The sequence below is a fragment of the Bombina bombina genome, chromosome 3 (genome assembly GCF_027579735.1).
Source record: "Bombina bombina isolate aBomBom1 chromosome 3, aBomBom1.pri, whole genome shotgun sequence".
In the NCBI taxonomy this organism is placed as follows: Eukaryota; Metazoa; Chordata; class Amphibia; order Anura; family Bombinatoridae; genus Bombina; species Bombina bombina.
This window is the reverse complement of record NC_069501.1, coordinates 493,569,757-493,592,885: the sequence shown is the minus strand read 5'-3', so window position 1 is coordinate 493,592,885 and position 23,129 is coordinate 493,569,757. Positions and strand designations below refer to the sequence as shown.

At 42.3% G+C, this 23,129-nt stretch overlaps 1 protein-coding gene across 4 annotated transcripts in view; it reads left to right on the top strand.

Moving 5' to 3' along the window:
- The window catches only part of ANKS1A (ankyrin repeat and sterile alpha motif domain containing 1A), a 343,365-nt gene extending 339,479 nt beyond the window's left edge, over nucleotides 1-3,886 (top strand). For all 4 annotated transcript variants that reach the window (XM_053706844.1, XM_053706843.1, XM_053706842.1 and 1 more), the window contains one exon: nucleotides 1,804-3,886. In XM_053706844.1, the coding sequence (XP_053562819.1) occupies nucleotides 1,804-1,807 (4 nt within the window). In that variant the 3' untranslated portion in view covers nucleotides 1,808-3,886. The remainder of the gene's footprint in view (nucleotides 1-1,803) is intronic.
- The last annotated feature ends 19,243 nt before the right edge of the window (nucleotides 3,887-23,129 follow it).

Genomic DNA, 23,129 nt, shown 5'->3' with positions numbered 1-23,129 from the left:
TAATGGTTGATCGGAGCACTATCCCCTACTTGTTTCTTTCCGCCAGCCATTTTCCTGACACAGTATTTCTTCATGTGGCCTCTTTAATAGAGCCTCAGCAGTGTGGAACTTTCTTCCATCAATTTTGCAATTGTACATTTTGACAACCCGTTACCTAAGCTCAGTAGTGGCCACACTAATGTGTTACTTTTCTGCAGAGTCCAGGGTTGTGCTATGAAGATAGCGCAGCCGGATCTTAATTCTGCATGGAGAATTAAAGGGACAATCTAGTCAAAATTAAACTTTCATAATTCAGAAAGGGTATGTAATTTTAAACAACTTCTTACTTTTGTCATCAAATTTGCTTTGTTCTTTTGGTATTCTTAGTTGAAAGCTAAACCTAGGTAGGCCCATATGCTAATTTCTAAGCCCTTGAAAGCCTCCTCTTATCTGGTTGCATTTGACAGTTTTTCACAGCTAGAGGGCGTTTGTTATCTATATGGCACACATGAACTTTGTGCTCACGCCCGTGGAGATACTTATGAAAGTGCACTAATTGGCTACAATGGAAGTCTGTCAAAAGAACTGAAATAAGGGGTCAGTCTGCAGAGGCTTAGATGTAAGATAATCACAGGTAAAAAGTATATTAATATAACTGTGTTGGTTATGTTAAACTGGGGAATGGGTTATAAAGGGAAGGGACTTGTAGTGCAAGTGTCAAAGAGAAGCGTATTACTACATATTAAAATTAAGCTCCAAAGAGCTTACAAAAATTAAATAGCCTCATATTTTGCATTCTATTTGGTCTCACAAACTTTACAGCTGACTCATTCATAAACACTCCTAACCTTAACTGGGAATGCTCTCATGGAAAGGGCTAAGGTTCAACAAAGGAGAAAAAAAAAAGAGAAAGAGGTAAATTGGATAGTAGAAATAAATTGTAAAAAAAAATTACAATTGTACAATGGTTTATAAAAGTTACATTTTTTAATTCCTTGTCCCTTTTTTTCTTTCAAGGTTCAAGTATGTAAACAACTTGCTTCTGTTTTCAAATCTACATTGCTCTCTTTGTATCTGTGTAAATTGCTCTCTTTGTATCTGTGTAAAAAGGTATACCTAGGTAGGCTCAAGTGTGTGAAGTAAGATATGGCAGCAGTTTTGGAAGTACACATTTTAACAATATTATGAACTGTTCAAATACTGCTTTGATCTAGTGCTCAAAAGTGTATAACATTGTTAAAAGCATTCTTGCACAACTTCTTCCATATAGTGCTCATGAGCCTACTTACTTTTCAAAAAGGACCGGATTAACCATGGGTACAAGTGGGTCCAATGGTCCCATGCAGCACTTGACAAGGGGCAGCACTTCAGTCACTGCCGACCCAGACGACTTCTGTGTCTTTGTGGGGGTAGTCGCAATCTCTCAGCAACATAACCTCCTCATGTACAAAGAAACAGAACCAGTCAGGCGCGACATTCAAGGTGGGACAAGTGCATCTCCCCCAGCGGCCAGGCTAGTAGGTTGATATGCTAGTCAGTAATGTTACTACTTGGGGGGGGGGGCATCATTTCGATCTTGGACCCAGGCAGCACAATATCTTGAGGCTGCCCTGTTTTTAACTTAGGATATCAAGTGAGTGAAAAATATTTGTTGGAAAATTATTTTTAGATTGAGCTTTCTACCTGAATCGTAAAAAAATCGTTTCATGTCCCTTTAAGTCTCTCTTTATTTTTTTTATTCATTGTTAATTATAGTTCTAAAAACAATTGAAAGCTCTCCAGTGAATATGTTTATACCTCACACTGCAGCTCTTCTTTTTACAGTTGAGGATCATCTGCCTCAAAACGGAAAGACCTCCACGGGATTCAACTCCCAAAAAGTCAGGCCTCCTTAAAAGATCAGAGGTGCAACACTGAGCCGTGACAGATGCAAGAGACAGTCGCCTTTCTTCCACCAGGTGGATTCCTCTACTTATGTCTTGCAAGGGGATATTTTGTCTTTGCCTCCTGGTAACTATTTGTTGGAAGAAAGCCCTGTTAATAATGGATAGAAGGAAGAGCGAAGGAGATGTGAAACTACTCCTCCCGCAAGACTTTTCACACTCACTGCACTCGAAAATCAGCAGTAGGATGAAACCTGTTCTGTTTTTCCATATATATATATATTATTTTTTTTCCGTATATATGTATATATCAGGGGGATGACTGCACATCCCCTTCCCATCAGTTTTAATGTAGCACTTTTTGGAGGGCGGTGGTAGCAGTTTGGAACTATCTAAGGGTCAATGTCCCATTGCCCACGTAGCATCTTTAAATTCACTGCTGTGTATTCATGTTTGACATGTTTGTGCCTCCTCGCCATTTGGCAGTTGATCTATGACGCTCAATCCAGCTGTTTGGTTTACATGAAATTTAGCTTTTTTATATTTTTTTGGCATTATAGCACTTTTTTTTATTGCTCCTAATGCCTTTTTCATAGCGAAAAACATTTTAAAAGATTTTTGAATGTATCCCTACCTAATAATCTGTTACCATTCCTTTTAAGGACTTGTCTGAAGGGCTCTGAAACCAAATCATTCTGAACCTCATTATAGAAAGCATGGCTGAGTTAAGAGTTTGTTTTTTTAACATAAATGTCTTACAGCTGGTTCCATAATTGCCGATTATGGGTGAACATTCTTCATGGGATGGAAACTGCCAAAAACGCTATCATATGGGACAAGGTGATAAAATTGAGAAAAGCTGTTTAAGCATCTGGACCATGAGTCAGCAGGATTTCAATTTACATCTCCATTGGAAAATGACTTCTAATGCCAAGACTGATAAAATTCAAGTTATTAAATAGGTCTTTAGACCTGTTTTATGGAGGACTCACCAATACACATGCATTATGCTCATGCAGGACTGCCTACATTGTCCAGTTTCCTCCTCTTATATTACATACTTTGTGTGTTTATGACATCCTTTATAACCTAGATCAGCTGCTAAAGTGGCATTAGATGCCTTTAGATACATCCTTTTTTTAATACATCCATATGCCAAGAAGAGCGTTTTACATTGGATCTTCACTGCCTGCTGAAGGCACCATGTCACTTGACACTATGCAGTTAGAGAACTTTAAATGCCCAATTCTTCTTTTGTTTTTCTTTTCTACCACCCCCTTTTTAAAAAAAAAAAAAGAAAAAGAAAAAAAGTAATACCCCACAGAAAATGTCCAGTGGATTGGGGCAACCCTGGTACAAATGGTACATTCCCATGCCTTGTTATTTTTGTATATCCATTTAGCCATGGGCAGATATGCCAATGCCCAATTTAGCTGCACACAAACTAAATCTCAGCTCTTCCAGCCTTGGTGACTTTTTGCTTCTACTCTGTCAAACTCCGGAAGATATGTGCGGTCTATTTCTTGATCACACAGACGTTTGCCCACCATGTGTAGCTACCACATAATGGTTTCAATTAAATGGCCAGACTCACACACTAATGTTTTTAGTCGGTACTAGTTAAAGCTGCTATATATAATCCTATATTTATCTTCTAGTGAATGGTGATTTGTTTATTTGAATCTGCTATATGGGTAGGCATACAATGACCGGTACAATCAACATCCTTTCTTCTTACTCTTCCCTGAGAACGGGGGGGGGGGGGGGGGGGGGGGGGGGAGGACTTTAGCTTCTGGGTGCTTCCTTCTAGCAAGGGCAGGATAATTCTCTGTTATAATCCTTATAGAACTTTCATGTCCTTTTAAAATTACTTTGTTGTATAATGATGCTGAAATATTATGTGTATACTGATAATGAACACGCTGCGCTGTATGATACTGATTTTTACACTAATTCTGTACACTGCACTATGTAATGGTACTGGGTATCAATACCCTTATAATGAACATTTTACTGTATGATGATGATGACTATCTGTGCTGATCATGTGGCTGTCTTTTGATGCTGATATTAATAATGAACATGCTGTGCTGTATAATAATACAAAATGTAACCAAAGCAATGGCTTCGAAACTAGACTGATCTATTGTAAATTATCTTATTTGTTGGTGCTCTTTAAAACTTTTAGCCTCCAGAAGTGTCTGCATTTGTATTTAGGATAATATATTGCTGACTTTCTGGTAGCCAAAGTGTTAATGCAGTCCTATTCATGAGGGTTTCTAGGTACTAGAAGCTATACACATTCATACAGTGTTGCTTTTTTATTATTATAACGCAGCATGTTCATAATCATGTCATAATACTCTAATTTTATTCCTTCATTGAGAAGCAGTTAACACCAACTCTATATAGCTCTATTTGATCTTCTGTCTTCCTTTCCCCTATTTATTTTTCTGTGTAGTGATATTAATGGGAGATGACTCATTTTGTGCATATAAGTTGTAAATAATGCCGGCCTGCAAGGCCTTTTGGTATTTTCTTAACTGTACATCCTTAGAACAAATAATAAATGAGAAAATGATTTAGGACCAGAATGGGTTTGTCTTGTTTTTTTTTTTTTTATTATCTTAAAGGAACACATTTCTTTCATGTAATTAGCAAGAGTCCATGAGCTAGTGACGTATGGGATATACAATCCTACCAGGAGGGGCAAAGTTTCCCAAACCTCAAAATGCCTATAAACACACCCCTCACCCCACCCACAATTCAGTTTTACAAACTTGGCCTCCTATGGAGGTGGTGAAGTAAGTTTGTGCTAAGATTTCTACGTTGATATGCGCTGCTCAGCATTTTGAAGCCCGATTCCTCTCAGAGTACAGCGAATGTCAGAGGGTTATGAAGGGAGTATCACCTATTGAATGCAATGGTTTTCTTCATGGGAGATCTATTTCATAGGTTCTCTGTTATTGGTCATAGAGATTAATCTCCTACCTCCCTTATTCAGATCGACAATATACTCTCATATGCCATTACCTCTACTGATAACTGTTTCAGTACTGCTTTGACTATCTGCTATATGTGGATGGGTGTCTTTTGGTAAGTATGTTTTCATTATTTAAGACACTCTCAGCTATGGTTTGGCACTTTATGTATTAATATAAAGTATTGTACTTATATTTGCCATGTGTCGGGTTTATGTATATTTCCTTTTGCTTTTGCAGACTGTTAGTTTCATATTTGAGAAAAGCATATTTAGGAAAATATTTTTTCTTACCTGGGGTATAGTCTTTTTTTCAGTTGATGTTTTCTCTTTTAATTGCGCAGGCAAAATTAGGCTTGCAAGGGTGCAAAATGCCAAAGTTTATTGCGTCATTCTTGGCGCGAGAATTTCTCTTACTTGGTGTATTCAGTCCACGGCTTCATCCTTACTTGTGGGATATTCTCAATCCCTACAGGAAGTGGCAAAGAGAGCACACAGCAAAGCTGTCTATATAGCTCCCCTCAGGCTCCGCCCCCCCCAGTCATTCTCTTTGCCGCTCTAACAAGTAGCATCTCCACGGGAGGGTAAAGAGTATGTGGTGTTAGATTTGTAGTTTTTATTTCTTCAATCAAGAGTTTGTTATTTTAAAATAGTGCCGGTTTGTACTATTTACTCTGAGGCAGAAAGTGATGAAGATTTCTGCTGAGAGGAAAAAGATTTTAGCATGTTGTAACTAAAATCCATGGCTGTTCCCACACAGGACTGTTGAGTACAGGAGAACTTCAGTTGGGGGGAACAGTTTGCAGGCTTATACTGCTTAAGGTATGTTCAGTCATTTTTTCTAACAAGACCTGGTAGTGCTAGAAGACTGACAGATATCCCATGAGGGAAGGTAAGCCATTTTCTGAGACACAGTATAGAATGATGGCTTCAGTTAAGGGCTTTAATACTGGTAGACACTGTAATGGGCTAAATCGATTACTTTATTAGGGTAATCTTATGTTTATTAAGTGTTTTTAAACGATTGGAAACACTTTTGGGGACTTTTTTACGCCTGGCATATTATAAGACAGCTTATTTGACTCAGGAAGGCCCCATAACTCTGGAGAAGGAAGGAGGAGGGCCTCATTTTCGCGCCTCAATTGCGCAGTTGATTTGCAACACAGCTCCACGCAGCTTCATGTGCAGAGCCTTTAGAGTACAGGAGGACTTCAGGTGTACCCTTTGCTCCCCCACCTATCTTTAAGAAAATGTTCCCCATAAACGACCCTAGGCGGGACATGTGGCAGACGGTCCCTAAGGTAGAGGGGGCTGTTTCAACACTGGCTAAGCGTACAACTATACCAATAGAGGACAGTTGTGCTTTCAAAGATCCTATGGATAAAAAATTGGAAGGATTGCTGAAGAAAATTTTTGTTCAGCAAGGTTTTCTGCTTCAACCAATTGCCTGCATTATCCCGGTAACTACTGCAGCGGCTTTTTGGTTCGAGGCCCTGGAGGAGTCGCTCCAGAGGGAGACTTCATACGATGAGGTCATGGATAGAATTCACGCTTTAAAGCTGGCTAATTCTTTTATCACTGATGCCGCTTTCCAATTGGCTAAGCTAGCGTCGAAAAACTCAGGTTTTGCCATCGTGGCGCGACGAGCGCTTTGGCTCAAATCGTGGTCGGCGGATGTGTCGTCCAAAACAAAACTGTTAAATATTCCCTTCAAGGGGAAGACCCTTTTCGGCCCAGAGCTGAAAGAAATTATTTCAGATATCACTGGAGGCAAGGGCCATGCCCTTCCACAAGATAGGCCGTTTAAGGCAAAAAACAAGGCTAATTTTCGCTCCTTTCGCAACTTCAGGAGCGGACCTGCCGCAACCTCTGCTGCTACAAAGCAAGATAACGCTTCCCAGCTCAAGGCAACCTGGAGACCCTTGCAGGGCTGGAATAAGGGTAAACAGGCCAAGAAGCCTGCTCCTGCTACCAAGACAGCATGAAGAGGTAGCCCCCGATCCGGGATCGGATCTGGTAGGGGGCAGACTTTCTCTCTTTGCTCAGGCTTGGGAAAGAGATGTTCCGGATGATACACCCAGTTCCAATTGCAGAACAAGGACTGGGCTTTTACTCAAACCTGTTCGTAGTTCCCAAGAAGGAAGGAACTTTCAGGCCAATCCTGGATCTAAAAATTCTAAACAAATTCCTCAGTTCCGTCTTTCAAGATGGAAACCATTCGGACAATCTTGCCGATGATCCAGGAAGGTCAATATATGACTACCGTGGATCTCAAGGATGCGTACCTACATATACCTATCCACAAAGATCACCATCAGTTCCTAAGGGTCGCCTTTCTAGACAAACATTACCAGTTTGTTGCCCTTCCTTTCGGGTTGACCACCGCTCCCAGAATTTTCACAAAGGTGCTAGGGTCCCTTCTGGCGGTACTAAGACCGCGGGGCATTGCAGTAGCACCTTACCTAGACGACATATTAATACAGGCGTTGTCTTTTCACAAAGCCAAGGCTCATACGGACATCGTTCTGGCCTTTCTAAGGTCTCACGGGTGGAAGGTGAACGTAGAAAAGAGTTCTCTGTCCCCGCTCACAAGGGTTCCCTTTCTGGGAACATTAATAGACTCGGTAGAAATGAAAATCTTTCTGACAGAGGTCAGAAAGACAAAACTGTTGAATACTTGCCGAGTTCTTCATTCCATTCCTCGGCCTTCCGTGGCTCAGTGCATGGAAGTAATTGGTTTAATGGTTGCGGCGATGGACGTAGTCCCTTTCGCCCGAATCCATCTCAGACCACTGCAACTGTGCATGCTCAAACAGTGGAATGGAGATTACGCAGATTTATCTCCTCAAATTCAAATGGACCAAAAAACCAGAAACTCTCTTCTCTGGTGGTTGTCTCAAGTTCACCTGTCTCAGGGAATGAGTTTCCGCAGACCGGAGTGGACCATTGTCACGACCGACGCCAGTCTGGTAGGCTGGGGTGCGGTCTGGAAATCCCTGAAGGCTCAGGGACTATTGTCTTGGGAAGAATCTCTTCTCCCGATAAACATTTTGGAACTGAGAGCGATTTTCAACACGCTCCAGGCGTGGCCTCAACTAGCAGAGGCCAAATTCATCAGATTTCAGTCGGACAACATCACGACTGTAGCGTACATCAATCATCAGGGGGGAACAAAGAGTTCCCTAGCGATGAAGGAAGTTTCCAAGATTATCAAATGGGCGGAGGATCACTCCTGCCATCTTTCTGCAATTCACATCCCAGTGGTAGACAACTGGGAGGCGGATTTTCTAAGTCGTCAGACTTTCCATCCGGGGGAGTGGGAACTCCACCCCGAGGTTTTTGCTCAGCTGACCCAGCTTTGGGGCATTCCACAGTTGGATCTGATGGCGTCCCGTCAGAACACCAAACTTCCCCTTTACGGATCCAGATCCAGGGATCCCAAGGCGGCATTGATAGATGCATTAATAGCGCCTTGGTCATTCAGTCTAGTTTATGTCTTTCCACCGTTTCCTCTTCTGCCTCGGCTAATAGCCAGAATCAAACAGGAGAAGGCTTCGGTAATTCTGCTAGCGCCTGCGTGGCCACGCAGGACTTGATATGCAGACCTAGTGGACATGTCATCGGTCCCACCATGGAAACTGCCATTGAGGCAGGATCTTCAAATTCAAGGTCCTTTCAAGCATCCAAATCTAGTTTCTCTGCAACTGACTGCTTGGAGATTGAACGCTTAATCCTAGCTAAGCGGGGGTTCTCTGAATCAGTTATAGATACTCTGATACAGGCCAGAAAGCCTGTCACCAGGAAAATTTACCATAAGATATGGCGGAAATATCTTTATTGGTATGAATCCAAGGGTTACTCGTGGAGTAAAGTTCGGATTCCAAGGATATTGTCTTTTCTCCAAGAAGGTTTGGAGAAAGGTCTGTCAGCTAGTTCCTTAAAGGGACAGATATCTGCTCTGTCTATTCTGTTACACAAGCGTCTGGCAGCTGTACCAGACGTTCAAGCGTTTGCACAGGCCTTAGTTAGAATCAAGCCTGTCTACAGACCTGTGGCTCCTCCATGGAGTCTAAATTTAGTTCTTTCAGTTCTTCAAGGGGTTCCGTTTGAACCTTTGCATTCCATAGATATCAAGTTATTATCTTGGAAAGTTTTGTTTTTAGTTGCTATTTCTTCTGCTCGAAGAGTTTCAGAATTATCTGCTTTACAGTGTGATTCACCCTATCTGGTGTTCCATGCAGATAAGGTTGTTTTGCGTACTAAACCTGGTTTCCTTCCGAAGGTGGTTTCTAATAAGAATATTAACCAGGAAATCATTGTTCCTTCTCTGTGCCCTAATCCAGTTTCTAAGACGGAACGACTGTTGCACAATCTTGATGTGGTTCGTGCTTTAAAGTTCTATTTAAAAGCAACTAAAGATTTCAGACAAACATCATCCTTGTTTGTTGTGTATTCTGGTAAGAGGAGAGGTCAGAAAGCGACTGCTACCTCACTTTCATTCTGGCTGAAAACCATCATCCGATTGGCTTATGAGACTGCTGGTAAGCAGCCTCCTGAACGAATTACAGCTCATTCCACCAGAGCTTTGGCTTCCACATGGGCTTTCAAGAATGAGGCTTCTGTTGAACAAATTTGTAAGGCAGCGACTTGGTCTTCACTGCATACATTCGCCAAATTTTATAAATTCGATACTTTTGCTTCTTCGGAGGCTATTTTTGGGAGAAAGGTTTTGCAAGCAGTGGTGCCTTCCGTTTAGGTTACCTGACTTGTTCCCTCCCTTCATCCGTGTCCTATTGCTTTGGTATTGGTATCCCACAAGTAAGGATTAAGCCGTGGATTGAATACACCAAGTAAGAGAAAACAGAATTTATGCTTACCTGATAAATTTCTTTCTCTTACAGGTGTATTCAGTCCACGGCCCGCCCTGATTTTTAAGTCAGGTTCAAATTTAATTTACTATAACTACAGTCACCACTGCACTCTATGGTTCTCCTTTTTCTCCTAACCGTCAGTCGAATGACTGGGGGGGAGGAGCCTGAGGGGAGCTATATGGACAGCTTTGCTGTGTGCTCTCTTTGCCACTTCCTGTAGGGATTGAGAATATCCCACAAGTAAGGATGAAGCCGTGGACTGAATACACCTGTAAGAGAAAGAAATTTATCAGGTAAGCATAAATTCTGTTTTTTGTTGGCGCAAAGTTATGTCCGATGACGCAAATTTGTTATTTCCGGCGTCTTAGTTGAAGCCGAGTTCCTTGCTCAAGGTTGCGTCAATGACGCGAGTGTCAATTTCAATTACGTTGTGCGTCATACTTGGCGCCAAATAATTTAATTATTTAAAACCCCATTCCTATGTGCCTCTTGCCTTTTTCTATGTTAGAGGGCTATGCTGTTTGCATTTTTTCCCATTCCTGAAACTACCATATAAGGAAATTGATAATTTTGTTTTATATGTTGTTTTCTTCTACAAGATACGACTAGTCCACGGATTTCATCCTTACTTGTGGGATATTAACCTCCTGCTAACAGGAAGTGGCAAAGAGCACCACAGCAGAGCTGTATATATATAGCTCCTCACTTCCCTCCACCCTCAGTCATTATCTTTGCTACCCTGGCTAAGCGTACAACTATACCTATTGAGGACAGTTGTGCTTTCAAAGACCCTATGGATAAAAAGTTAGAGGGTCTTCTAAAGAAATTATTTATTCATCAGGGTTTTCTTTTACAACCTACAGCCTGCATTGTTCCAGTAACTACTGCAGCAGCTTTTTGGTTTGATGCTCTAGAAGAGTCTCTGAAGGTTGAGACCCCATTAGAGGACATTTTGGATAGAATTAAGGCTCTCAAGCTAGCTAATTCTTTTATTACAGATGCCGCTTTTCAAATTGCTAAATTGGCTGCAAAAAATACAATCTTTGCCATTTTAGCGCGTAGAGCGTTATGGCTCAAATCGTGGTCTGCTGATGTGTCATCAAATTCTAAGCTTTTAGCTATCCCTTTCAAGGGTAAGAGCCTATTCGGGCCTGAATGGAAGGAAATCATTTCTGACATCACAGGAGGTAAAGGCCATGCCCTACCTCAGGACAGGTCTGTTAAGATGAGGGGTAAACAAAATAATTTTCGTTCCTTTCGAAATTTTAAAGGAGTACCCTCTGCTTCCTCTTCCTCCACAAAGCAGGAAGGGAATTTTGCTCAATCCAAGTCCGCCTGAAGACCCAACCAGGCTTGGAATAAAGGTAAACAATCCAAGAAGCCCGCTGCTGCTACTAAGACAGCATGAAAGGGCGGCCCCCGATCCGGGACCGGATCTAGTAGGGGGCAGACTTTCTTTCTTTGCTCAGGCTTGGGCAAGAGATGTTCAGGACCCCTGGGCATTGGAAATTGTGACCCACGGGTATCAACTGGAATTCAAGGATTTTCTCCCAAGAGGGAGATTTTATCTTTCATGATTGTCTGTAGACCAGATAAAAAGAGAGGCGTTCTTACGCTGTGTAAAAGACCTCTTTACCATGGGAGTAATTTGTCCCGTTCCAAAACTGGAACAGGGACAGGGGTTTTACTCAAATCTTTTCGTGGTTCCCAAAAAAGAGGGAACTTTCAGACCAATTTTAGACCTCAAGTGTCTAAACAAATTTCTCAGAGTCCGATCGTTCAAGATGGAGACTATACAAACAATCTTACCAATGATCCAGGAGTGTCAATATATGACTACCGTGGACTTGAAGGATGCATACCTTCATATCCCTATTCACAAGGATCATCATCAGTTCATACGGTTTGCCTTCCTGGAAAAACTTTATCAGTTCGTGGCTCTTCCCTTCAGGTTGGCTACAGCACCCAGAATCTTCACAAAGGTTCTAGGGTCTCTTCTAGTGGTTCTAAAGCCCGCGGGGCATAGCAGTGGCGCCTTATCTGGACGATATTCTGATTCAGGCGTCAACTTATCATCTGATAAAATCTCACATGGACATAGTGTTGTCTTTCCTGAGAACTGACGGTTGGAAGGTGAACATAGAAAAGAGTTCACTAGTTCCATGGACAAGGGTTCCCTTCTTAGGAACTCTGATAGACTCGGTAGACATGAAAATATTTCTGACGGAGGTCAGAAAAGCCAAGCTTCTAAATACTTGCCAAGCACTTCAGTCTATTCCTCGGCCATCAGTGGCTCAGTTTATGGAAGTCATTGGATTAATGGTAGCGGCAATGGACATCATTCCGTTTGCTCGCTTTCATCTCAGACCACTGCAGCTGTGCATGCTCGGACAGTGGAATGGGGACTATGCAAATTTATCTCCTCAGATAAATCTGGATCAAGAGACCAGAGACTCTCTTCGTTGGTGGTTGTCGCCGGATCATCTGTCCCAGGGGACATGTTTCCGCAGACCCTCGTGGGTGATAGTGACAACTGACGCCAGTCTTCTAGGCTGGGGTGCAGTCTGGAATTCCCTGAAGGCTCAGGGTGTTTGGACTCAGGTGGAGTCTCTACTTCCAATCAATATTGTGGAACTGAGAGCAATATTCAATGCGCTTCAGGCGTGGCCTCAGTTGGCTTCGGCCAAATTCATCAGATTCCAGTCGGACAATATCACGACTGTGGCGTATATCAATCATCAGGGGGAACAAGGAGTTCCTTAGCGATGATAGAAGTATCAAAGATAATCCGATGGGCGGAGGCCCACTCTTGCTATCTATCGGCAATCTACATCCCAGGAGTAGAGAACTGGGAAGCGGATTTTCTAAGTCGTCAGACTTTTCATCCGGGGGAGTGGGAACTCCATTCGGAGGTGTTTGCCTCATTGATTCGACAATGGGGCAGACCGGAATTAGATCTGTTGGCGTCTCGTCAGAATGCCAAGCTTCCACGTTACGAATCCAGGTCGAGGGATCCTTAGGCCGTACTGATAGATGCCCTGGCAGTGCCTTGGTCGTTCGGCCTAGCTTATGTGTTTCCACCGTTTCCTCTCCTTCCACGCGTGATTGCTCGGATCGAACAGGAGAGAGCTTCAGTAATACTGATAGCGCCTGCGTGGCTACGCAGAACTTGGTATGCAGATCTAGTGGACATGTCCTCTCTGCCACTGTGGAAACTTCCTTTGAGACAGGACCTTCTCATTCAAGGACCTTTCCAACATCCAAATCTAAATTCTCTGCAGCTGACTGCTTGGAGATTGAATGCTTGATTTTAGCTAAGCGGGGATTATCTGATTCGGCCATCGATACTTTGATACAGGCTCGTAAGCCTGTCACTAGAAAGATCTATCATAAGATATGGTGTAAATATATTTGTTGGTGTGAATCCAAGGGTTACTCATGGAGTAAAGTTAGGATTCCCAGGATTCTGTCTTTTCTCCAAGAAGGTTTGGAGAAAGGGTTATCATCAAGTTCCTTAAAGGGACAGATTTCTGCTTTGTTAATTTTGCTTCACAAACGTTTGGCAGATTTGTCAGGCTCTAACCAGAATTAAGCCTGTATTTAGACCAATTACTCCTCCCTGGAGTTTGAATATAGTTCTTAGAGTTCTTCAAGGGGTTCCGTTTGAACCCATGCATTCCATAGATATTAAGTTGTTATCTTGGAATTTCTGTTTTTGATTTTTATTTCCTCTGCTCGAAGAGTTTCTGAGCTTTCAGCGTTGCAATGTGATTCGCCTTATCTTATATTTCATTCTGATAAGGTGGTTTTGCGTACGAAACCTGGATTTCTTCCTAAGGTTGTTTCAAATAAGAATATTAATCAGGAAATTTTTGTTCCTTCCTTGTGTCCTAATCCTCCTTCTGAGAAGGAGCCTCTGTTACATAACCTGGACGTGGTCCGTGCCTTGAAGTTTTACTTACAGGCGACTAAGGATTTCCGTCAATCATCTTCATTATTCATTGTTTAATCTGGAAAGCGTAGGGGTCAGAAAGCTACGGCTACCACTCTTTTTGGCTGAGGAGTATCATCTGCCTGGCATATGAGACTGCTGGACAGCAGCCTCTTGAAAGAATTACGGCTCATTCTACTAGGACTGTGGCTTCCACATGGGCCTTTAAGAACAATGCTTCTATTTAACAGATTTGCAAGGCTGCGACTTGGTCGTCTCTTCATACTTTTTCCAAATTTTACAAATTTGATACTTTTGCTTCTTCTGAGGCTGTTTTTGGGAGAAAGGTTCTTCAAGCAGTGGTGCCTTCCGTTTAGGTCTCTGTCTTGTCCCTCCCGTTTCATCCGTGTCCTGTAGCTTTCGTATTGTATCCCACAAGTAAGGATGAAATCCGTGGACTCGTCGTATCTTGTAGAAGAAAAGGAAATGTATGCTTACCTGATAAATTGATTTCTTCTACGATACGAGTCAACGGCCCTCCCTGTCATTTTAAGACAGATTATATATTTTTTTTTTTAACTTCAGTCACCTCTGCACCTTTAGCTTTTCCTTTCTCTTCCTAAAACTTGGGGTGGAGGGAAGGGAGGATCTATATATACAGCTGTGCTGTGGTGCTCTTTGCCACTTCCTGTTAGCAGGAGGTTAATTTCCCACAAGTAAGGATGAAATCCGTGGACTCGCCGTATCGTAGAAGAAATCAATTTATCAGGTAAGCATAAATTTCCTTTTTTCTCTTACATTTGCAAGATGTCTCAATCTGATCCTGTCTCAGAAACCACTGTTGGAACCCTGCTGCCTGATAACAGTTCTTCCAAAGCTAAGTGTATTTGTTGTAAATTTGTGGAGATTATATCTCCAGCTGTGATATGTAATAGTTGAAGGGATATATTATTATTGCCCCTTAGTTATATTATTCATATACCTTTTGTCAGGGTGCCAGGAATCAGACTGAGACGAGAAGTGCAAATAAAATCACACCTTTATTAATAGCAAAAAATTAAAAAATGTCCACAAGTCAAATAACAAGCCAGGTGTCAAAAACCAGAGCTGGTAGTCAGACGAGCCGAGTCAGGAGCCAAAGCGAATAGTCAGACGAGCCGGAATCGGGAACAATGAGAACAGCAGAGTCAGGAACAAGCCAGGGATCAGGAACCAGGAAGGACATCAGGCAGCCAGGTAATACACAGGAACTCTCACAAACAGGTCTCAGACAATGCAAAGGCAAAGCATACTGAACAGAGGCCCTTTAAATAATAAATGATGACATCACAATTCTGAGACTGCATCCTGTCTCACACGGATGATGCACAACAGTCTGGCCATAAAAGGAAGTGCAGGAAGTGAGCAGCATCCCCCACAATGCACCAAGTCAGGAAGAGAGGTGAGTAAAATGGCTGCCAGGAGCACATGGCAAACACAACAGGGAAAAACCCTGACAGTACCCTCCCCTCAACGACCCCTCCCCCGCGGGAGGACAAAAGGCTTATTGGGGAAACGGGCATGGAAGGCACGGAGGAGGGCGGGAGCATGAACATCAGAGGAGGGAACCCAAGAATGCTCCTCCGGACCGTAGCCCCTCCAGTGAACCAAATACTGTACACGGTCCCTGGACATATGAGAGTCAATAATGCTGCTGACCTCATGGTTGTCAACAAAGATAGGACGGGGACGAGGCAACACAGTGGTAAACCGATTACAAACCAATGTTTTCAAGAGGGAGACATGAAAAACATTGGAGATGCGCATAGCAGAAGGAAGGTCAAGAGCGTAGGCCACAGGATTAACCCGTCGGAGTATTCGAAAAGGTGCGGGCAGACGCCTACTATCAGCCTGGAACTTTTGGCGCTGCATAGAACGATGAAGGCAATCCTGAATCTGCACCCACGTGGAACGGAGTTGCCAGAGATGCTCCTCCAAAGCCGGAATACCCTGAGACATGAATGAATCGGGCAACAAGGATGGTTGAAACCCATAATTCGCCATGAACGGTGATAACTTGGAGGAAGCATTAATAGCACTATTACGAGCAAACTCTGCCCAAGGTAACAGTTCAGACCAATTATTGTGGTGATCTGAGACATAGCAACGGAGGAACTGTTCCAGAGCTTGATTAGACCGTTCCGCAGCCCCACTGGATTAAGGGTGATATGCTGAGGAGAAGGAAAGCTGGATCCCCATTTGAGCACAAAAGGAACGCCGAAATCTGGAGACAAACTGGCTACCCCGGTCCGACACTTTCTCCTTGGTAACCCATGTAAACGGAAAAATTGAAGCAAGCTCCTGAGCGGTAGGCAGCTTCATCAAGAGAATGCAATGTGACATTTTAGAAAAACGGTCAACCACCATAAGGATAACAGTATTGCCATTGGAAACAGGGAGCTCGACAATGAAGTCCATGGAAAGATGTGCCCAAGGATGCTCACCATTAGCAATAGGTTGAAGAAGACCCACAGGAAGACGTCGAGGAGTCTTATTCTGTGCACAAACTGAGCAGTAGGCAACATACGCAGCAACATCAGAACGCAGACCTGGCCACCTGAATTGTCGAGTGACAGACCAAATCATTTGGTTCTTGCCTGGGTGACCTGCGGCTTTAGGATAGTGGTAAGTGTGCATAAGTTTAGTTAGATGATTCTCAGGAACAAAACACTTACCACTAGGTTTCTCAGGCTGTACATAGGTTTGTGCTTCCAGGATCTCCTCCCCCAAGGGAGAAGTCAAATTAGTACGTATGGTAGCAAAAATATAGTCAGGAGGTATAACAGGAGTAGGTACAGACTCCTCCTTGGGCAGAGGCGAAAATTGTCGAGAGAGGGCATCAGCCCTAACATTCTTACTATCAGGCAGGTAGGAGACCACATAATTAAACCGAGACAAAAATAGCGCCCATCTGGCCTGTTGGTGCGACAAACGTTTTGCTTCAGATAGATAAGTTAAATTCTTGTGGTCAGTAAGAATGAGCACTGGCACGCTAGTACCCTCGAGAAGATGCCTCCATTCCTTGAGTGCCAAAATTATGGCCAGTAATTCCCTGTCGCCAATTTCATAATTGCACTCCGCTGGAGACAATTTCTTAGAGAAGAAACCACACGGATGCAAGGGACCATCAGGCGTAGGACGTTGAGACAAGAGGGCACCTACTCCAGTCTCAGACGCATCGATTTCAAGAACGAAAGGCAGGACAGGGTTGGGATGAGCCAGAACTGGAGCGGCAGCAAAGGCAGTCTTAAGACTATCAAAGGCCTCAATGGCAGTAGGCGACCAATGGAGTGGACCATTCTCTTTACGGGTCATGTCTGTGATTTGGTTTGACCAAGGAAGAAAAGTTTTTAAAGGGACATTATACACTCATTTTTTCTTTGCATAAATGTTTTGTAGATGATCTATAGCCCATAAAGGGTTTTTTTTTTAATAAATGTATAGTTTTGCTTATTTTTAAATAACATTGCTCTGATTTTCAGACTCCTAACCAAGCCCCAAAGTTTTATGTGAATACCGTCAGCTACCTACTCCAGCTTGCTCCTGTTTGTGTAAATGGTCTTTTCATATGCAAAAGAAGGGGGAGGGGGGGGAGAGTCTTATTTGCCACTTGCAGTGGGCTTTCCAGCTATCTTTTCAACAGAGCCAAACTGACAGCTTCTAAGTAAGTTTTTAAACAGTTTTATATTGGATTTTTATATTAGTATCTGTGAATCTTATTCTTTATAGTAGTGTCTATTACATGCAGTTATATGAAAATGAGTGTATACTGTCCCTTTAATAAACTTTCTATAGTAATTGGCGAACCCCAAAAAACGTTGAATAGACCGAAGACCAACTGGGCGAGGCCACTGCAGAACTGCAGATAACTTGTCAGGATCCATGGAGAACCCTACAATGGAGATAGCATAACCTAGGAAGGTTACTTGAGTCTGATGGAGCTCACATTTCTCAAGTTTACAAAACAGGCCGTTCTCACGTAGTCTCTGAAGAACCCGTGTAACATCAGAACGATGAGCCTCAAGTGTGGGTGAGTGTATGAAGATGTCGTCTAAGTACACCACAACACACCTCATAGGACATCATTAATTAATTCCTGAAAAACAGCAGGAGCATTACATAGGCCAAAGGGCATTACAAGATAATCATAATGCCCGCTCCTGGTGTTAAATGCTTTTTTCCATTCGTGACCCTCCTTAATCCTAACGAGATTGTACGCTCCTCTCAAATCAAGTTTAGTAAAGACCGTAGCTCCCTTGAGGCAGTCAAAGAGTTCCGTAATGAGCGGAATAGGGTAAGCATTCTTAATGGTAAGACGATTAAGACCCCTATAATCGAAACTCGCCACCCTTTTTCTTCACAAAGAAGAAGCCAGCCAGAGCAGGATTTGCAGATGATCCCCCTCGACAGAGCATCAGCAACATACTCCTCCATAGCACAATTCTCTGCAACAGACAAAGGGTACACCCGGCCCCGAGGAGGAATGGCTCCGGGTTGCAGGTCTATGGCACAATCGTAAGACCGGTGAGGAGGCAACGTACCGGCACGCACCTTGTCAAACACGTCTCGGAACTCTCAGTACTCCTCTGGCAATTGAGATACCGAAGAAGTGAACAAGACTTTAACTGGTTTCTGAAGACAAGTGGAAATACATTGCGGGGACCACAACAAAATTTCAGACCTGCGCCAGTCGAGACTGGGATTGTGCTTTTGGAGCCAGGGATAACCCAGAACAACTGGAAAATGCGGAGAGTTTATCACCTGGAACTGGAGGGTTTCAAAATGGAGAGCCCCAACAGCCATGGACAACGGAGCAGTTTCGTGAGTAACGAGTGCGGGCTGAAGGGGCCTGCCATCAATGGCCTCAATAGCAAGCGGAACGGACCGAGGCAAAACGGGAATGGAGTGCTTTGATACAAAAGCACTGTCAATGAAATAGCCAGCAGCACCGGAGTCAACAAGAGCCTGAGTGACTATGGAGGAGTCTACCCAGGAAAGGACAACCGTGACCAAAGGTTTCTCCTTAAGCGATTCCGGGGACAAGGATAAACCACCCAAGGTCTGCCCCCGACAGGACCTTAGGTGTGAGTGTTTCCCGGCCGTGTAGGACAAAAGGTGGCCCTGTAACCCACAATAGAGGCAGAGCCCCTCCCTCCTCCTAAAGGCCCTCTCCGCCGCTGAGAGACGCGTGAATCCCAACTGCATCGACTCAGCAGTACCTGGTGACTCGGGACCAGGAGGCATGGGAGGAGAGGGAGGCATGGGTGGGAACGAACACGTAGGAGACAACGGAACAGGAGGCTTCCGCAAGCGCTCCTTCAAAGAGGGCCTCTCTCTGAGTCTGATGTCAATTAGGATCAAAAAAGACACCAATGCCTCGAGATCCTCTGGTAAATCTCTGGCAGCAACTTCGTCTTTAATTGCATCAGAGAGCCCATGAAAGAAGGCGGCAACAAGGGCTTCATTGTTCCAACCTACCTCTGCGGCAAGCGTACGGAACTCAATAGCATACTGAGCAACAGATCTTGTACCTTGCTGAATGGACATGAGTCGTTTAGCAGCAGAGGAGGAGCGAGCCGGAACATCAAATACCCTTCGAAAGGATGCCACAAATTCAGGGTAATTTGAAATCACAGGTTTATTAGTCTCCCACAAGGGATTAGCCCAGGCAAGAGCTGTGTCAGAAATTAACGAGATGAGAAATCCCACCTTAGCTCTGTGAGAGGGAAACGCCTGAGGTAACATCTCAAAGTAAATGCCCACCTGGTTCAAAAACCCTCTGCACTGAATAGGATCGCCTCCATATCGCTGAGGTAGAGGTGCAGAACCGGACATGCTCCTGGTAGACAAAGGTGCAGCAGCGGAAACAGGAGCAGCCATAACATGCGGGACACTTTGGTCCAAATGTGCAGTGCGAGTCAGCAGGGTTTGCAGGGCTAGTGCAAATTGATCCAAGCGGTGATCCTGTACATCCATCCTGGAAATGATGGCAGGTAAAGGTGGATAATTAGCAGCATCAGGATTCATGGCCTTTGCGTAATGTCAGGGTGCCAGGAATCAGACTGAGACGAGAAGTGCAAATAAAATCACACCTTTATTAATAGCAAAAAATTATAAAATGTCCACAAGTCAAATAACAAGCCAGGAATCAAAACCAGAGCTGGTAGTCAGACGAGCCGAGTCAGGAGCCAAAGCGAATAGTCAGACGAGCCGGAATCGGGAACAATGAGAACAGCAGAGTCAGGAACAAGCCAGGGATCAGGAACCAGGAAGGACGTCAGGCAGCCAGGTAATACACAGGAACTCTCACAAACAGGTCTCAGACAATGCAAAGGCAAAGCATACTGAACAGAGGCCCTTTAAATGATAAATGACATCATAATTCTGAGACTGCAACCTGTCTCACATGGATCATGCACAACAGTCTGGCCATAAAAGGAAGTACAGGAAGTGAGCAGCATCCCCCACAATGCACCAAGTCAGGAAGAGAGGTGAGTAAAATGGCTGCCAGCAGCACATGGCAAACACAACAGGGAAAAACCCTGGCCTTTATTATAAAATAATGTTGCTGCTTTGATTATGAATACTATTAGATTTATGATTTATGTTCCTCTTTCCTATAGAACAATTTTGTTTGCTGTTAGATTTATGTTTTTAGATTTATGTTCCTCTTTCCTATAAAATAAGATGATTTCATCTTATTTACTGTAATCATATATATATATATATTCTATGGTAAACCACATGATTTACTGTAATTATTTGTTTTGTTATGTTGTCATTTTGCTGACCAGCACATATTCTTTATTGCTGATATAATGTAGATGTATATTGTAAACTGCTGACAATAACTGAATGATCTGTTCAGTTATTGGAAAGTCCAAAATCACTTCCTCTTTTTACATGATAAATAAATTTTTTCAATAACAAATAAACAGAATTTTTTGAGCAATTGTCTTGTGTCCATGTTCATTCTGTTACTCAGTAATTCTCCAGGATCCTGTGAAGGAAGGCTTCCAGCTCACCTCAGTCAGACCCCTCGGCCAGAAAAGACAGTGGCCGAGGGGTGGCAGCGGTGGGAAAAAATATTTATCATGTAAAAAGAGGAAGTGATTTTGGACTTAACAATAACTGAACAGATCATTCCGTTATTGTCAGCAGTTTACAACGTACATCTACATTATATCAGCAATAAAGAATATGTGCTGGTCAGCAAAATGACAACATTACAAAACAAATAATTACAGTAAATCATGTGGTTTTCCATAGAATATATATATGATTACAGTAAATAAGATGAAATCATCTTATTTTATAGGAAAGAGGAACATAAATCTAAGAACATAAATCTAACAGCATTCAGAATTGTTTTATAGGAAATAGGAACATAAATCATAAATCTAATAGTATTCAGAATTAAAGCAGCAACAGTATTTATTTATAAAGGTATATGAATAATATAACTGTAAGGGGCAATAATAATATATCCCTTCCTTAGTTGTCATGATAAGCTTTTACATGCAGATAATGTGTCCATCAGTAATAGTACTATGCCTGTTGTTCCTTCAACATCTAATGTACAAGATATGCCTGTGAATATAAAAGATTTTATTGCTGATGCGGTTCAGAAGGCTTTGTCTGCCATCCCGCCTTCTAATAAACATAAAAGGTCTTTTAGAACTTCTCATAAAGTTGATGAAATTTCTAATGACCGACAACATACTGAATTATCCTGATCTGACGAGGATCTATCTGATTCAGAAGATCCTTCCTCAGATTTTGACACTGTCCTCTTGATATTAAAACTAGTAAATGTTTAAATTCTGTTTATAAACCTCCTGTCAGGATCCTGTAAAGGAAGGCTTCCAGCTCACCTCAGTCAGACCCCTCGGCCAGAAAAGACCCCTACAGTGGTGGCAGCGGTGGGAAAAAATGTATTTATCATGTAAAAAGAGGAAGTGATTTTGGACTTAACAATAACTGAACAGATCATTCAGTTATTGTCAGCAGTTTACAACGTACATCTACATTATATCAGCAATAAAGAATATGTGCTGGTCAGCAAAATGACAACATTACAAAACAAATAATTACAGTAAATCATGTGGTTTTCCATAGAATATATATATGATTACAGTAAATAAGATGAAATCATCTTATTTTATAGGAAAGAGGAACATAAATCTAAGAACATAAATCTAACAGCATTCAGAATTGTTTTATAGGAAATAGGAACATAAATCATAAATCTAATAGTATTCAGAATTAAAGCGGCAACAGTATTTATAAAGGTATATGAATAATATAACTGTAAGGGGCAATAATAATATATCCCTTCCTTAGTTGTCATGATAAGCTTTTACATGCAGATAATGTGTCCATCAGTAATAGTACTATGCCTGTTGTTCCTTCAACATCTAATTTACAAGATATGCCTGTGAATATAAAAGATTTTATTGCTGATGCGGTTCAGAAGGCTTTGTCTGCCATCCCGCCTTCTAATAAACGTAAAAGGTCTTTTAGAACTTCTCATAAAGTTGATGAAATTTCTAATGACCGACAACATACTGAATTATCCTGATCTGACGAGGATCTATCTGATTCAGAAGATCCTTCCTCAGATATTGACACTGTCCTCTTGATATTAAAACTAGTAAATGTTTAAATTCTGTTTATAAACCTCTTGTGGTTACTCCAGAGGTTTTTCCAGTTCCTGATGCTATTTCTGATATAATTTCTAAGGAATGGAATAGGCCTGGTACTTCTTTTATTCCTTCTTTAAGGTTTAAAAAATTGTATCTTTTTCCAGCAGTTACATTGGAGTTTTTGAGAAAAGATCCTCAAAGTTAATGGGGCTATCTCTACTCTTGCTAAACATACTACTATTTCTATGGAAGATAGTAATTATTTTTAAGCTCCTTTAGATAGGAAACTTGAATCTTATCTAAGGAAAGCCTATTTACAGTATATTCTGGTAATCTTTTCAGGCCTGCAATTTCTTTGGCTGATGCAGCTGCATCAACTTTTTGGTTGGAAAATTTAGCGCAACAAGAATTAGATTCTGATTTGTCTAGCATTGTTTGCTTGTTTCAACATGCTAATCATTTTATTTGTGATGCCAGTTGTTTCTTCGAAAACATGGTGGGAGGATCAATTTACCAAAAAGTTCTTTGATTCCTCAGACAAGGGTCACCTTGTTAGGTTTCCAGATAGATTCAGTGTCCATGACTCGGTCTCTAACAGACAAGAGACGCTTAAAATTGGATTCAGCTTTTCGGAACCTTCAGTCTCAGTCATTCCCTTCAGTGGCTATGTGCATAGAAGTTTTAGGTCTCTTTACTGCAGCATCGGATGCGATCCCCTTTGCTCGTTTTCATATGAGACCTCTCCAGCTTTGTATGCTGAGCCAATGGTGCAGGGATTATGCAAAGATATCACAATTAATA